The sequence below is a fragment of the Cupressus sempervirens genome, chromosome 10 (genome assembly GCF_028749045.1).
Source record: "Cupressus sempervirens isolate cs-2001-9-10 chromosome 10, ASM2874904v1, whole genome shotgun sequence".
Taxonomy (NCBI): Eukaryota; Viridiplantae; Streptophyta; class Pinopsida; order Cupressales; family Cupressaceae; genus Cupressus; species Cupressus sempervirens.
In genome coordinates, this window is record NC_143127.1 from 567,552,631 (window position 1) to 567,565,707 (window position 13,077).

General features: G+C 33.4%; 1 protein-coding gene across 4 annotated transcripts in view; it reads right to left on the minus strand.

Annotated features, from left to right (window-relative positions):
• The window catches only part of LOC149535144 (protection of telomeres protein 1a-like), a 293,707-nt gene extending 289,835 nt beyond the window's left edge, over positions 1–3,872 (minus strand). For 2 of the 4 annotated variants that reach the window (XM_089804785.1, XM_089804784.1), the window contains exons 1-2: positions 3,593–3,872; positions 3,205–3,302 (exon numbers count right to left, since the gene is read on the minus strand). In XM_089804785.1, coding sequence (XP_089660911.1) covers positions 3,205–3,210 — 6 coding nt within the window. In that variant the 5' untranslated portion in view covers positions 3,211–3,302; positions 3,593–3,872. The remainder of the gene's footprint in view (positions 1–3,204; positions 3,303–3,592) is intronic. The other 2 variants (XM_089804786.1, XM_089804783.1) reach the window with 1 other exon arrangement.
• Between the last annotated feature and the right edge of the window lie 9,205 nt (positions 3,873–13,077).

Sequence of the window (13,077 nt, forward strand, 5' to 3'; positions counted from 1 at the left end):
AGTTGAATGGGATATTTATTTTAATGTCTGAAGATTGAATTGTTTTAATAAAGTGACTTTAAAATTTAAAAGAGGAATTAATAAGTAAGTAATGATATAAAGTTAAATTATTCTCTTAAGTGGGAAAAAAGAGGATTAAAAGGAAAAAGAGGATTAAAAATGAAGAGACGGGGAAGGGAATATAAAAGGTCATCCTGTTGTGCTTAAAAAGGTAGAAGAAGCTCATTTTCAGGAGGCATGGTTTATTATTTTGTTTTTGGAGAATTTTGAGTTTCTCTTAGAGAAACATTGGGAGACCTTACAGCTTCATATTCAAACCTAAGGACGAAAACCTTCAGGCAACCCCGGTTCATCACTGCAATAGATTCAAAAACAGAGTTCACGCTTAGCTTGCATGTTCTTTTTATGTGTTTCCAATCTGATTGTTATTGCTGTTTGTGAGATTGGATTCTCTATGCATGTTATTGTATTGCTGTTTTATAATGCACTAACGAATTCTGAAGTACTTGATATGAGTATTATACTAGTTATTTGCTGGTTTTTATTGCATAAATCATCTCTTGTGTTCTGAAATCTGTTTATGAGATAAGTTTGGTAAATTATCCATCTGGGATATTACAGAGATACTTTCAGTGTTGTATATTTTGTGTACGCATGATAAAAGTAATTGAACCATAAAAAGGATCGTTGATTGATTGTTAGGATTAACAATCAGAGGCATGAGAACATTGTATTCAGCTTTGAGGACTCAATAAAAGATCTTTTTGGGTGTGACTGGGTTTTCTCTCGAGTAGGAGGGTTTTTCCAAGGTGTCTCTGGTGTTATGTGTTTCTCGCTTTATCTGCTATTTGTTTATGCTATTCTTGTTCTAAAACTTGACACAATTTTCACGACATATTCATGGCTTCCAGTACAAACAAATAAAATTATAAACTTACTGGGATAGTGATTGTAGTGATCAAACAAGAAAGAACCCTATGGCGCAATCGCACAGCTACATTGCAGAAGCATAAAAATGTAAAACTCAAGATCCACTAGAGCCTCAAGAAATCATTTGACCACATCATAAAAAATCAAAACTCAAAAAGTTTTTCTGGAAAATGTTGGATTCAGACATAGCCTGTCCTAATTGAAATGCTTACTCATCTCCAGACTTCTAGTGACCATAAGATAGATGAGTTATGGAGAATATGATCATATTATGGGGAGCTCACTAGGCTCAATCTTAAAGATAAATTTCTTGTTCCTATAATTGATGAATTCATGTCTTTTTAGGATATCGTCAAATGTAACTAAAGGAAGAGGATGCAGTGATTAGGCTACTCCGCCATCCTTGTAGAGCTTAGCATCAATTTTATTGGCTTCCAACAACAGTGTAGTACTGGTTGGCATTCTAGTTGATGGCAACACTCTTTGCAGCATTTTTGGCCTTCTAGGTTGTTCTCCATAATTTGGACACTACTATTTTTAGCACCCACAATACCATCCTTTGACATCAGTAACTTCTTAGCATAATCAATTTCATTTTTTCAATGCCCTGGCACTGATTTCTGCAATGATTAGATTTATTTTAACTATTACACTAAAGTTATAAAGTATATTTTCTTTACTATTTTATTTCTAATAAAATGATGCTCTGAAGTTGGAAGCCTAGAAAAGGGACACTTGGACTTAGTAAATTAAAAATGCTAAAAGGACTTTTTGAGGGAAATGAATTGATTTGAATTTTAAATTTCTCTTTTTACCTGCATTTCTATGCAAAGGGGATTTTGGCTTCCATTGGATTATTGAGAATGCACACATAATAGGATGTTGTCAGAGTTAATAAAGGAGTTCTTCCAGAAATTGATTGAGGAGAAAAACCCTCATCAAATTACTAGTTTTAACAGTGAAAAATCCATCCTAGCTGGTTTGTGTGATTTCACGTGGAAATCACCAATGTTTTAAACAAGTTTTGGATTTTGAGGTTTCACGAAAAAGAGGATTTTGAAAGTTTATTTTGGGTGATTCCGGTTTGAGATTTTCAAAAATTTCAAAGTTCTTCTTCAGCTAGCAGTACAACTTCATTGAAACAACAGCAATCTAGTTAGTAAAAATCATCAAGGCTGGGCAACCTGTTTGTGCATGATTTTAAGGGTGTTGCTGCAGATTAGATGACTTTTGGAGGTCCGCATCAATCTGAGAGGTGCTGGTTCAGCATGGCGTCACTTTGAGGCCTGTTCACTTACTTCCTTGGGGTTATTTATAGTTCGTAGTGACGGTTGAGTCACCTATAAGCACTTCTTTGATGAGACAATACATTTTGGTGGCATAAGGGATTATTCCAGGGGTCATCACAACTGTCTTCGGTGCCTCTGAGAGTGCAAAATCTGAGTCAGTTTTAGACTTGTTCAAACTGGTTGTTGACCTTTGATGGTGGACAGTTTGGTATACCTAGAGGTGGACAGTTTGGTATACCTAGAGGGCCTATTGCTCAAGCTAGGAAACTTCAGAATGAGGGTGCAATGAAGTTTTTCAAGGTTGCTGATGCCTGCTATCACACTTATTCTGCTACAGCAGGCCTGTGCATAGCCGCCAATGTTCTATTCTGAGGTATTTTGTGTATTTCCATGAAATTAATGCTTGATAAAAGTAGTACCTATCCAATTTGTATCAGCAAGAAAAGATCATATTGCAGAACATCTTAGACTTGTATCAACAGGAAAAATCCTACAGCAAATCATAACAATAAACTGTAACAGCTAAACACTCTGTTTGCTTGCTCATGTTCTTAACTCTTGCGGGATTTCATTGGCGAAATTTTTATTTAAAAAAATGGAGTAGATCAATACACAAAAAGACAAGCAAGTGATTAAAAAGCCATTTTTTAATCATTTAACAGTTTGAACTGGTGCACTTAATAATCTCCAACTTCAAGAAATGACACCTTGGCCCTTAACATGTAGAATTTAACCCTATTTTCATGTCTAAACCTTAAAAGTCATTGCAGCTTAAATGATTTTGAGTTGGTGAGGCTTAAAGCTTGAATATCCCACGCTTTGTTGAACGGCCAAGCTAAAAGCTTGATTGCAAATAAATTATCCAATGATAAAATATGATTTGAAACACCAAAAGCTAGCTGAACCCAATGGAAAAATTAGACTTGATCACAAGCAAAAGTCACCCCAACCCTATGAATGGTAAATTCCTTATAGTCTTTCATACCTCCATGAACCCGCTCCATAGGACTCCGGCTCAAAGCCACATTTGTTGTGCATGTACCATATCGTTTAGTAAAGGAGGCAAGTTATGTGAATGGAACCCTAAATATCAGCACTAAATAAAATGATTCAGCTGATCAATTTCTCAACTATACACGATTATAAGAGCTTAATATTAGATGAATGTTTAAGAATTAACAGATAAACATCCAGAGCTGGAATCCTGAGGAAGCTGGCAAACTAAAAGCTTAAAGAAAGTGAAGCAATAGGTTAAATGCGGGACACCTTGTAACTCAACCATTTAAATTCTACTCCAGAAAAGTTCCAATTCTTGCACAATTCCGAGCAATAAATTAAAAGAGCAACATAGTGACATCATGTATATACTCAACTGATTTCCTCGAATCACCCAGTGCGCTTTAAACCCAAGTCCCCTTCAACTCATTCTGCAGTCACGGAAAGTTGATCAAGTATGATAAAGCCACGAACAATAGATGCCAAATTTGTAAAAATTCAGTGACGAACGGAATCACATGGAATGCAACTTCAACAATTCAACGTGTATATTCATTTATTTATTCATCTGCAGAACGGGTGGACTGTACTACTGATGACATGCACACGATGAACCTTAAAAACGACTGATAGTCGAGAAGGTGATAATTTTGTAATGAGGCATTTTTCGGTTTAGTTATAAGTTTATGCAATTTTAGTTATTTTGTTTTGTTTTAATTAAATTGAGGTTTTCTTCGGCTTAGTTATAAGTTTATGCAATTTTAGTTATTTTGTTTTGTTTTAATTAAAGGGTTTATTTGGTTTGTGCAAGATGATTAGAATTGATATTTGCATAATTTGAATTTGAAAATTTTGGCTTTGTTTTAAAAATGGTAAAATATAATTAAAATATCAAACTTCTATTTTTGCTTCAATATCATATTAGTATACTTTCGTTTACATTTTCTTGAATTGAAAATTGTAACTTGGTTACACTATTTTGAAGAGTGTAAAGAATCACATTTTATTAATTTTCAGTGTCTATTTGTATTTAGTTAAAACCTATTTGTTTAACTATTCTAGGGTTCGAAGTTGTTGTACGTTGAGTTGTTTTGTGCATGGTCATTTTAAGCGAATTTCAGAAGAACAATTTAGGCAAATTTCAGAAGAATGATGAAGTTGATCCAGACAAAACACTCCTTTATATTTGTTTAGTCTGGCCATTGGAGTTTTTCTTGAATTTTGATTGAAGCTACGACTGGCTGGGATCATACTAGGTCTTTTAGTGGTTGTTGTAGTTTGTTTTGCTTTGGCATTGGGTGTTGTTTCCTGAACTGATTGGATTCACCACACTGGCTTAGCTCAGGAGCTCATTAATGGCGGCCACTCTGAGCTCAAGTCATGTCAATCTAGGCAATTGGAAACAATTGGGCTAGCTATGGCGGACAATGAGGATAAAAATTTGAATAAGAAATGAAAAATTGGGTCTAATATTGATAGAATTTCCACTAAGTTGAGTTCAGGAAAACATCATTATTGTCTTCTCTAATCATCGAATCGAGATTGTTCGTGTTAGTCACCACAATTGTAATTGCTTTGTGCATGGGTTGTGAAATTTTCATTGTTGAGAGATTGTATGGAATTATGGTGGTAAACTCATATGGAAATTGGCAGAGTAGATGATATTGGGTTATTAGGAACCCCTCTATTTAATCATTTGTATTGCTTTATGATAGTGTATATGTTGGAGTTGATGATAACAAATTGTGAATGATAGACTAGGAATGCATTGTTTGTAGGTTGTATTGGAATCTAGGAAGGAGTATTCCATGTTTAGGATAACAAAGCACAACATATTAATAGGTTGTAGTTGTTAGGATAAAATGAGAGACACAATGTGTCATGGTTCCTAGCTGTAGCGAGAAAATTTTAAAGTTGAATGGAGGGGGGGGGGGGAGAGAGAGAGAGAGAGAGGATAGGGGGGAGAGAATTAATGGAATACTTAAGAATCATTGCATCTAGATGACACTCATAACCCATCCTAATACTACTTGACACTCATTTCTAATAAGAAGTTAGTAGAACATTGAAGGGAACAAGCCCATAATCTGGAAGTCTACTTTTATTTTAGAGTACCCACAACCTAAAAGTAGTCTCATGTTTCTTTAGGTTGAATAAGTCTAGGATTGGACTAGGTTGTACCTATAGATTACATTACAATAAAAATAATGAAATATTAAGAATAAAAATTAAAGTAAAAACCAATTAAAAATATAATTAATTTAAATAGTTTTTAAAGATCAATTAAATACTTGTAGATATTCATTTAATAATAGGGATTATCAAAATTAGAAATAAAATTAATAATAATAGAGATATTAAAATCTTATTTCATAATTTTCATGACAACTTAATGAAAAGATAGGTAAAATAGACCTACAAGGCCAAAGCCCCCATTGCAATAATAGTAACACATAGAAAAAAATTGACTTCCCCATGTAGAAAAAATAATAATTATAAAACATATTTAAAGAATCATTAATATGTTTAGTTAAGAGTAACTAAATATAGAGTTGAGGAGTTAAAGTAATTAAATTAAGTTCATTTTATCTTTAATATGTGTGTGTGTGTGTGTGTGAGAGAGAGAGAGAGAGGGAGAGGGAGAGGGAGAGGGAGAGGGAGAGAGGGGCTCAATAAAATATTGCAAATTATTTTTATTTTTTAGAATCTCATTAGGTCTTCTGGTTATGACTTCCCCAATTTAAATACAATATATATTTTTATATAAACTTAAATATTATATGGACAATATCAATTGAACACATCTAGTTAGATGTATAAATTTGCTAATGTTGAATTTGTCTATGATGTTGAATAAATAACAAATAAAGATAAACAACAAAATGGAAAAAGTCATAGTAAACTATGCATATCATTTAATATTGCTAAATAAATTTAAGAGTATGAAACTGAAATATAGGCTTTACAGGAGGAGCTTTTCCTTCTGAAGTTTCCCTTCCCATTGTAATTTTGTAATCTACCTGTGTTCCTAATAGCTCCCTTTAGGTATGACACAGATAACCTAACTTGTATGTAACTAGCAACTTCTTCTCCATTTCATACACTCGTCGCTTTTAGCTCTTCCTACTCAATTATTCGCATGTTGGAACCCTTGTTTGGTTTGTGTCCCTATTCCTAATTTTAAAGCAACATGTAAGAAGTGGTAAGTTAAAATTGGCCAATTGTAACAGCTAAAAGTACTAATTTCTTAAATTCCTCTATCTTAGTCCTGACATTTGCCAAATTTGTAGCAAAAGAATCATTCAACTCTACATCTAGAAGTGGAAATGGAGATGTAGAGTTGTTTGTGGAGAAGTTTAAAGCAAGAAGGAGTGTAGTTGTGGCACATTATATCTTGGGTGGTAAATCATGGAGCCTACAAACCAAAGGTTAGTTTGTTATCTTTATGGCCAATTTATTGAGCTATAACAATGGCAACTACTCAATAAAAATCATTAGGAAGAGTTTTTTCTTAATGTTATGTCAAAGACCTCCCTGTGGACTATAGATGAAATTGGAGCAATATATGAAATGTTTTATAATGGGATGAGTTGAGTGATTGCTACGCATGAACTCTAGTCGTTTGTAGGATACAATATTTCACTTTTCATAGTCAATCACACATTTATTGCTTTTTGTGAAGCTAAGAATTTGTATTAGGTTAATAATTTAGATGGAACTAAGTTGCAACTAGGGGAGGACGACATTGTTGATGTTAGTGTGCAGAAAAAACCTTTCCAAGCATCATAACAAATCTGGTTGGTGTACCAGCCAAATTAATTGTCCTTTATTTGGTGTATTCTTTAGGCCTAATTGCCATTGCAATAAATGATAAATGATAAATTCATACATTTATACATATTTGTTATCGAAACAATAATTGATATTTGATTAATCAAAAATTAAGTTATAATGTACTGAGAACATAAAATTTTCTTGAAGACATCACATAGGCCACCGGTGCTCTTTTTTCCTTGCATGTAGTTAGTGAATTAATGTTGAGCTCTAATATGTGTCTAATAGAGGTTTATTCTTTTTTTTTTAAAGCAACAAATGGCTTGTACATGAATTGGCTCTCCTGCTAAAATAGTAATATCAGAAGTGAAGTGTATTTGGCTAAAATACCATAATCATTGTCCTCATCTTCATTACACATCCTTTTGATGTTTCCTATGGTCTAAGTAGCCATGAAAAGGAAGCTACTACAATTGCATGTTCTTCTAGACCGAGATCATAGGATGTGCAAGAAATAGTATCAGAATCTATGGTTGAAGAAGAAGCACTCAATCAATTATCACGAGGGGCTCAAGCTGTAGAAATCTTACTGGATAATATTGTACAATAAATGGAGGTTTTAAAAAAGTCCTAGTTTGTTTTAGGTACTTGAATAGTTGTGTTGTGATGGAGGTCCATTCTACTATCAATTGTGTTTTTGTAACGAGCTTTTACTTCTAAGATTCCTCTGTCTTCTGCTACTTCGGTAGGCTTCCGAAATTGATAGCAATGATAGGCTATGGAGTTTCCAAATCTAGTTGAGATTGCATTTCATCAAAGGGAAAAACATATTAAGCATGGTCATGAATTGAGTGAAAAAATGTGTAGAATTAAATTTAGTAAGAACTCAGAAGCTTCAAGATCTAAGAAAATATAAATTAAATTAAGCACTCGTAAATCTAGGTATTGCCAGAAGTGTTTAAATCTTATGTATTTATTGTAATAAAAATTAATATGAACCCCTTGCTAATTTTACTTCCAACCAATAAAGATAAAGATAATTAATATTTTTAGTATTTTTAAAATAAGTATAAATTTATAAACATAGGAAGTATGGATATGCTAGATAAAAATATTTAATATTATTGGCTAATGTTATTTATTTATTTGCATCAAACCGATGCATAAGAATCCGAACTAATAATATGTTATCCTAATCTATGTGTTATTTTACCTGTGGTTCTTAATTAATTAATTTTTTTAAATCATAATTTCAATTTATAGAAATGGAATCTTGCCATTCATCTTCTACGTGAACCAAATGGTTCTACTAAAATTGCAAAAATCCTTTTCAAGATTTGCAAATCCTTTATTTGGCTAAATCAAAATTTGTGGAAATCTTGATTTGTACAATTCCACGAAGCAAACGAACCCTAAAAGGTTTGTAGAGGGGGATGGATGTATGAATTTAGTGATGTCTATGAACTAAGGAGTCTAATTGATCAAGGATTCATAGTCTCAAGTTATCTTCATATTTCTTCAATTTTGGATTTCTTCTTATTAATCTTGACTAGAAAGCAAGTAGTATAGATGATCTTATACTCATCAAATATATTGTACAATTGTTAGCCTTCAAGATAATTTTGTATGAGCATGGATATCTTCATAGGATATACATTTTGTTGAAAGTGACCTTCAATCTAATTGCACCCAAATTGAAGAACATACATAGTTTCTTCATTTATACCTATTTTAACATGTTTCATCTACTCATCTCATACCTAAGATGATGTGATCATGTTTTCAATTGTGTCACTAAAAACCTTGATTCCCTTTAATAACTATCCCTAAAAAAAATGTATCTTCATGTTCCCAAGTTGGGTTAAACTATAAGATGTAGAAAGCCTTTTTTTGACCAATGTGATTAGTCTACATAGAAATATAAAACTTTTCTATCATCAAGTTTTTTCCCCTAATACCTTTTGTTCAACTACTTGTTTATTTTGTTTCATCCAAGTTTTCTTCTTACGGTCAACACCCTCTTCCATTGCAATTTTAGGTCAACTTGGTTATCCTTGTCTTAAATCTCCTATAAATAACTTATTAACCAGATTATCTTTGATGCCTCCACAAAAAGGTACCAACTTTTGTGAAAAGAATTTAATAGGGTACTGAGGCTTTAACTTTGATATTGGTTGTGATTGGGTTATTTTGAATTCTTTCAATTGTCTCCATCCATAGTTTGACATGTTACCTTTCCAATCTTCACAACTATAAAGAACAACAAGAGTGACCAACATACCAAAAAGAGTTTTCATGATTTTCTAGTCCCAAAGTTCAACTTTTCTACACCTATTTTGGAGTTGATATTATGTTTTCCATCCACTTATAACCTTTATATGCTCCATAAGTCTTCCAACTTGAGCTTATAACAAAAGTCAATTTCAAGATATTCGTATTCTTTCACTATTTCCAATGGGTTGCCTTCAAAAATGAAGAATTTTTTTTTTTTTCTTCTTTAAAGAGAAAATCATATTTGTTTTTGGGTATTGTTCACCTACATCCCTACCTCATAACAACAGTTTTCTAAGGCCCTTAAATGATTTCTCAATCCATAAGTTTTTTTTGTTATTAAGATAAGATAATCAACATGTAAAAGAAGCTTCACCATATATTTTATCATTTGGATACCTTCTCTATATATTTTGTTTAACCAATTTTTTTATTTGTAAATGTTTAAAACAAAAAAATTTAGGGGTACATGGCATTCTTGCTTAATCCCAATATCACTACCAAAACATTTGGACATTCCTTCACTAGTCATAAATTTGGCTCTAACTCTCTTATATAGTTTATGCCATGTCATTGTATACACAATAGAGATACCTAATTCTTCCATTGTGTTCATTATCTTGTCTCTATGCACCATCTCAAAGGCTTTCTTAAAGTTTACAAAACAATTGTAACCACTCAAAATTAGTAAATTATGAGGCCCCTTTCTGCATTTTAAAATTCCTAAATGATAGACTAAATCTCTTTTATCTATCATCTTTGATCAAATTTTGATTTAATTCAAATAATTTATATTTGATCACCTTATCCTAAGTTCCTACTTTAATTAAAAGAATTATGTCCCCTTTTAATTAAATAAAGTCCCTCTTATCCTATGTGTGCACATGAAAAGGATTATTCCTATTTTAAAAATAAAATAAAAGCATTTTGTCTACACATGTGAGGGCACACTTTTCAAGGTGGGGATCTCTTTTCTCCTCCACACATCTTTTGCCTTTTAAGCACTACCACTGATTTTGCCTCTTGGATATTTTTGTGGACAATGTCAACATGAGGCTCATTCTCCACTGTAATTTTGCCTCTCATTCCCTACCATCCATTTCTCTTTAAAAGGAGGCTCTCTCATCACTCTAACATACCTTATTCTTGCACTCTATTGTTATGTTGTCATTCTTCTTACTTACTCTTGAGCACATTTGCACTCAGTTTGTTTACTGGCATTTTAGTTTACTTGCATTCTTAGCTTAGCTTTCTTTTATTCAATAGCTTTTCTTGCCAAGTCTAATTAGGGGTATTATAACTCTTTGTTAGCTCAGATCTTACATTTCACTTAGCTTAGATTGCATCTTGCATTGCATACTTGATCTTTGGATATTGACATTCTTTCCTCTACTTCTTTAAATCTTTCATTCTATGGTGCACCTTGCAAGGGTTTCTTAACTAGGTTCATTTGAGAGCCACCATAATCTATTTGAATCCTTGCATGCCATAGATAGGAAGCTATAGGCCACCTCTTGGGATGCTCTTCATCATGGGCTCTCTCAAGAATAATGGTCTATAGAAGTGTGTTCCCCTTTCAAGTGTTGGATACAATTGATTAATTGTGTATTGTCTTTGATGTTACACAAATGTCATATCATTATCAATCAGTATATGTCGAGCTCACTCGAGTAGTGAAGATAGTTTTCTATGTCTACTGAGCGTTCCTGTGGTTGCTTAGTTTAGAAGGCAGTGTCTACAAAGCTCACTCAGGCGTTGAAGGAAAGTATGCAAAAGATGATTATTAACTAAGCTCACTCAGTTAATGAAGGAAAGTTGGATGGAACAGATGTTGACCGAGATCACTCAGTTGCTAAAGGATTTTTGTGAGTTTGTAGTGTTAACCGAGATTCTATTGGTTAACACGAAAAATCATTTTTGAGTTAGTTTCTATCAAGCTGAGTTGGCCAATGAAGCATTTTCTTATTTTGGGATATTAAGCTCAATTGATTTATCTATTGATTCCAGCCAACTAAGGTGATGAATATTAATTATTCAAAGTTGTATTCGAGCTGACTTGACAATATGAAAGATATAAGTATAAGGTCAAGTTATGGTTTCAAAGTGTACAAGTATGAAGATATTATTAAAGATTTAATTATGAGAAAAGGAAGCAAATTTGAAGGATAAACAAAATATCCTTGTGGAGCATAAAAGCTATATTCGATCAGGCAGGATCAAGTACAAGCCAAAATAGAGATATGTAATCAAAAATTTAGTTGCATTCAAATTAGGTCATCTCATTGTTTCTCTCTAACCATTGTAGCAGTGATCTAAATCTCTTAATATAGTTGGCTTAATAGTTATTTGCAAATCCTCTAACAAGGTGGTAGTTCTATTGAATTGTCTCAAGACCTCTAACGAGGCCACTCCTAATAGGGTGATTAAATCCTTTAATAGGGTCACATCTAATAGTGTGTTTTGTAACCTTTAACAGGGTTGGCTCCTAATAGGGTTCACTTCAGAAGAGTGAAATTAGTAACTAGTTGCAATTGGTGGTTTTTCCCAAATTGGGTTTCCACGTTAAATCCTGGTGTCAAATGTGTTCATGCTATTTTCTCTTATGTGTTTGCAACTAAGTTAAAGTAATGGTAATCATAGATAATATATAAAGTTTGTACATTAATCATTTACCAAGCACATTCAGTAATTATCGAGTTACAACAGTTTGTGTATGTTTACCGAGCATCAGCAGTATTTAGTTTTTAGTTTGTATTTTGTACTGACATCCAAGGGATTTGGGATTATTTTAGTAGTAACTAATTCACCCCTCCCCTCTTAGGTACTCCTCTTATATTTCCAACATCAAGAGCATACATTTTTTTGTGCCCACCATGGGGATGAACCTTGTAGTTGTTAGGATAAACCACGGACAGAAATAAAAACTACATGCAAATATAACCAATAACAAAAAATAATAGATCACACAGAAATGAACACAAGGCACCAAGCTTTAACGTGGTTCACCCAATCCCTGGGCTATGTCCACCAAAATAGCAAGTCCGATCTTATTACAATTCAATGATTACAACCTGATTACAATCCGTAATCCCTTACAACTCAATACCGCCGCAAGAACCAATTTTGCATCACAACATAATGAAAATACCTAACCCTAAACCCTTTTATACAAGTATTTTATTCATTTTAGGGTTACAACATGTCAGCCATATATCGGCCATAATATGTTGGCCACGGCCCCGAACCCCACTATTTATGAAGTATGTACAATACTTTCCTGATCAGTCACCATAATCTAACAATCTCCCACTTGGGGACTAATCAGGCTCCACACTAAACAACAATCTCCCACTTGGAGACTAATCCTGTACCAATACCACTACCTCATGGGGCTCCCACTGGAGCAAACCACCCTAGACTCTGTTGTTCTTTTATTCATGTTCAGTCTAAAAGACCAACCAAAGCTGAAGAGGAGTGCAACTTCTCCCTTGTTACAACCTTTGTCAACATATCTGTTGGATTGTCATTGGTATGTATATTCTCCAGCTTTAACTGTCCATTCGCCAAAACGGACCGAATGAAATGGTACTGCAACTATATGTGGTTGGTCTTAGAATGCAGAGCTGAATTCTTTGCAAGATGAATGGCACTCTGACTATCGTGAACAAATAATTATCCTTCTGAGGATGTCCCAATTCGTCCAAGAAGAACTGAAGCCATATCATCTCCTTGGCTGCCTCTATAGCAGCAACATACTTTGCCTCTGTAGTGGATAGAGCATTAATCTTCTGTAACCTAGAAACCCAGCTCACGGCTA